The sequence below is a fragment of the Lipotes vexillifer genome, unplaced genomic scaffold, assembly GCF_000442215.2.
Source record: "Lipotes vexillifer unplaced genomic scaffold, Lipotes_vexillifer_v1.1 scaffold472, whole genome shotgun sequence".
Taxonomy (NCBI): domain Eukaryota; kingdom Metazoa; phylum Chordata; class Mammalia; order Artiodactyla; family Lipotidae; genus Lipotes; species Lipotes vexillifer.
In genome coordinates, this window is record NW_006797698.1 from 1,750,201 (window position 1) to 1,753,890 (window position 3,690).

General features: G+C 56.0%; 1 protein-coding gene across 1 annotated transcript in view; it reads left to right on the plus strand.

Annotated features, from left to right (window-relative positions):
* The window catches only part of WDR86 (WD repeat domain 86), a 24,792-nt gene that overhangs the window by 11,649 nt on the left and 9,453 nt on the right, over positions 1–3,690 (plus strand). Inside the window, exon 3 of the mRNA XM_007469809.1 lies at positions 1,289–1,709. Within this exon, the coding sequence (XP_007469871.1) occupies positions 1,289–1,709 (421 nt within the window). The remainder of the gene's footprint in view (positions 1–1,288; positions 1,710–3,690) is intronic.

The following is a 3,690-nucleotide window of genomic DNA, read 5'->3' on the forward strand; positions in this document are numbered from 1 at the left end:
GTTTGTGACTGAGGAGAAGTGTGGGCCTGGGGCGCCTCCTCTAGTGAGGCTATGAGTGGCTGGAAGGGCTGACAGAGGATGGGGTGGGTGGAAGAAAGCCATATCTCGGGTGACCAGCCGGCCCTCCGGTTGTACCTGGAAACGAATCAGTGGCTCCTCAAAAGTAAATCTGGACAATTAAGGCTAGAAATGATGCTCTGCCAGGTGTAGACTCTCCCGAGTGCACACATGTTCACACACAAGTACACACGCGCTCATGCGCGCGCGCGCGCGCGCGCGCACACACACACACACACACACACACACACACACACACACACACACACACACACACACACACACACACACACACTGCTTTTGAGCAGTTGGCTGTTCTAAACATCTCTGGGTGCATATTTGCATTATTAAGTAACTGTGCTCACAAATGCGTGATGGCCCTGAGGTGAGAACATGGATTACACTTCTCGTGTTTTCAGAGCCGGGCCAGGTGTGTGAGCTTCTGGGGGCACCGGCCCGGCCCGGCGTCCCTGCCGTCACAGGCCACACCCGGCAGGACTCGGGCCAGCAGAACATCACCCAAGGCACCACGTCGTCACTTTCCTTTAGAAACACACATGTGGTGAAGACCGTACCTCCTGGCATTAGGGAAGAAGCCATCAGTAGAAAGTGTGCTTTTCTTGTGCTGCATCCTTAATGACTTGTGAGAAGTGAGAACCGCCCAGAGGTGAGAGGCCGCAGAAGGAAGGTCTGCTCTGCTCCGTGTCCATCTTTCCTCCTGCCCGTGCTAGGCTCCCAGGCAAGACCTTTTAAAAGAGGGGTGCCTCTGAGACTGAGATGGGGGTCCTGACCCCTCTGTGGCCACACAGACGACACGCCCCATTCCAGGTTCAGGCCGCAGCCCTTTGGGGGTGGTGTGTAAATTAGGGTCCACCCTCATGCCCTTTGAAGTTATACACAGAGTTCTATGCTAGAGACAGATGTGTATTTTCTGCAGAGAAAGTCTTAGCATATATCAAAATGAGAATAGGAGTCATGAATAGTTACTGTTTGGCAGGCTCTGCTCCCCCCCACCCCCGCCCCACCGTGGGCTCTCCTGGCTCCCTCACTGTTCCCCTGCTGCAGGGGGCCTCAGATTCCTCAGCCTTGAGATTTTCTCAGATTCGGGTCCCAGTCACTGGGACCATTCATTCTTCTCACCCATCACCTGGGCTCGTTGAACGCGTTAGACGCCAGCCTGCCGGGCAGCCCTGCATGCTCTGACCCCTGACCCTTCCCCTCTTGCCACCAGGATCCTGGTCGCCAACAACCAGCTCTTCAGCAGCTCCTACGACCGGACAGCTCGAGCCTGGAGTGTGGACAAGGGGCAGGTGGCCCGGGAGTTCCGGGGCCACCGCAACTGTGTGCTGACTCTAGCCTACTCTGCCCCCCAGGACCTCCCTGGGGCTCCGTGCATGGAGGAGGCCGTGGCCAGGGGGCTCCTGGTGACGGGCAGCACGGATGGCACGGCCAAGGTCTGGCAGGTGGCCAGCGGCTGCTGCCACCAGACACTGCGGGGCCACACAGGTGCTGTGCTCTGCCTGGTGCTGGCCACGCCTGGTCACACGGCCTTCACTGGCAGCACAGATGCCACCGTCCGAGCCTGGGACATCCTGAGTGGGCAGCAGCTGCGTGTGTTCCAGGAGCACCAGGGCTCCGTCATCTGTCTGGAGGTGAGGCTGGCCTGGCTGCCAGGGAGGCCCCTGGCTCCTCCTCTGAGCTGCCGCCCCACCCAGGGTACAAGTCAGCTCAGGCTGTGGAACAAAGTACCACTTACTGGGCAGCTTAAACGGCAGAGGTTGATTGGCTCACAGCTCTGGAGGCCAGAAGTCCGAGATCAAGGTGTCAGCAGGGTTGGTTTCCTCTGAGGCCTCTCCCCTCAGCTGGTAGACAGCCATTCCCCTGGTGTCCTCACACCGTCTTCCCTCTGCTTTCAGATTCCCTCTTCTTGTAAGGACACCAGTCATACTGGATGAGATTCCACTCTAATGCTCTCATTTTAACTGAATTACGTCCTTAAAGGCCCTATTTCCAAATACAGTCACATTCACAGATACCGGGGTTAGGGCTGTTGCCAACACATGAATTTTGGTTTCCATCCGTGTGAAGTGAGGATTACGTCTACGCACAAACCGTGGTCCATAATTCCTAAATCCAAAAGTTGAAAAAAAGGAAGGTTTTTTCTTAGGCTTGGCATCAAAACTCATTTTGATATGAGGCTGGTTGTAGTTAAGTTTAATCTCACTTCCTGGGACTACGTGTACCTTTGCTGTGGAAACACGAGTGTGTTCCTCAAATCCCAAAACTCCTGAAACACATCGGCCGAGGTTTGGATTAGGGATTACGGACATGGAGCTGTGCCCACCCCGGGTTGTCGTGAGGATTTAGTGAGTTGACAGTGGACGCAGTGCCTGCTGCAGAGCCTGTTCTTGACGCCCATCAGCCTGTGATACTGTTGCTGTGAAGCATGTGTTGCTATGAGGATGTGTGGCCTGCACTTGGCAGGCATATCTGCAGCATATGGTCCCTCCCTCTATCTAGATATTAGGGTCTGGATGTTCCTGGCCCGGGTCATGGCCACAGCCCTTTCCCTTCTCCAGGCCAGTTCCCACACCCGAGGTGAGCAGGTTGGTGTGCAGTGCTCGGAGGCACCAAGCCTCTGGGGAGCCACCGATGAAGCGATGGGGGTGGCCTCAAGGTGACAGGAAGCAGTGTGTGGCAGTCCCCTGGACAGCCAGGACAGGAGGCCCGTTTTGGGTTCTCGAGGTGAAGGGCAGCCCTAGGGTCCCAGGACTAGTGGAGTAGAGAAGGGCTCCACTTTGCTTGGACAGAATGATCTCTGGCCCCTGGTGAATGCCAGAGGGCCCATGTTTGTTTGGTTGGATAAATTGCATTTTTCTAGTGATGGGGGCAGGGCGGGGGATTGGTTGTTACTGAGCTAAGAGTTGGCCACCTGGTTTCTTTTTCTTTCTTTCTTTTTTTTTTTTTTAACTTTGATTTAAAAAAAAAATGTTTATTGGAGTAGAGTTGATTTACAATGTTGTGTTAGTTTCAGGTGTACAGCAAAGTGAATCAGTTATGCATATATCCACTCTTTTTAAGATTTTTTTCCCATCTAGGCCATTACAGAGTACTGAGTAGAGTTCCTTGTGCTGTACAGCAGGTCCCTAAGCCACCTGGTATCTGATCCCGGGATTTGGGGAGGCAAAGGGAGGACCGGCAGGCACCTGGGAGGCAGCACTGTGTGATGGGGAGAGGTGTGCAGGGGGCAGTGGGGATGCGTCCTGGGCGAGGCATGGAGGGATGGGCTCTGGGTTCCTGAGGACGCGCGGGGTCTCTGGGCTCAGTCTCCTGGTACTGCCCAGGGGCAAGTCCGTCTCCCATGTTGGAGTCAGCCTGTAGGGCGTGGAGCCCAGTGTCGGGCAGAGCAGTGGGAGTGAATGTGCCCGGGAGCAGAGCTGGTGGGAGCCCGGACCTCTGCAGGAGGGTGCTCAGGAGACCGTGAGAAGCTCGAAGGCCAGGCCAGCTCGTAGTGTGGGGTGCTCCTGGGGTGGGATGGGGAGCTCCCAGAGTGAAGTCAGTGTTGTTCCCATGAGCACACACCGGGGTCTGTCCAGGATGGGTCCCAGGCCGGGGTGGGGGGTGGGGGGTTGG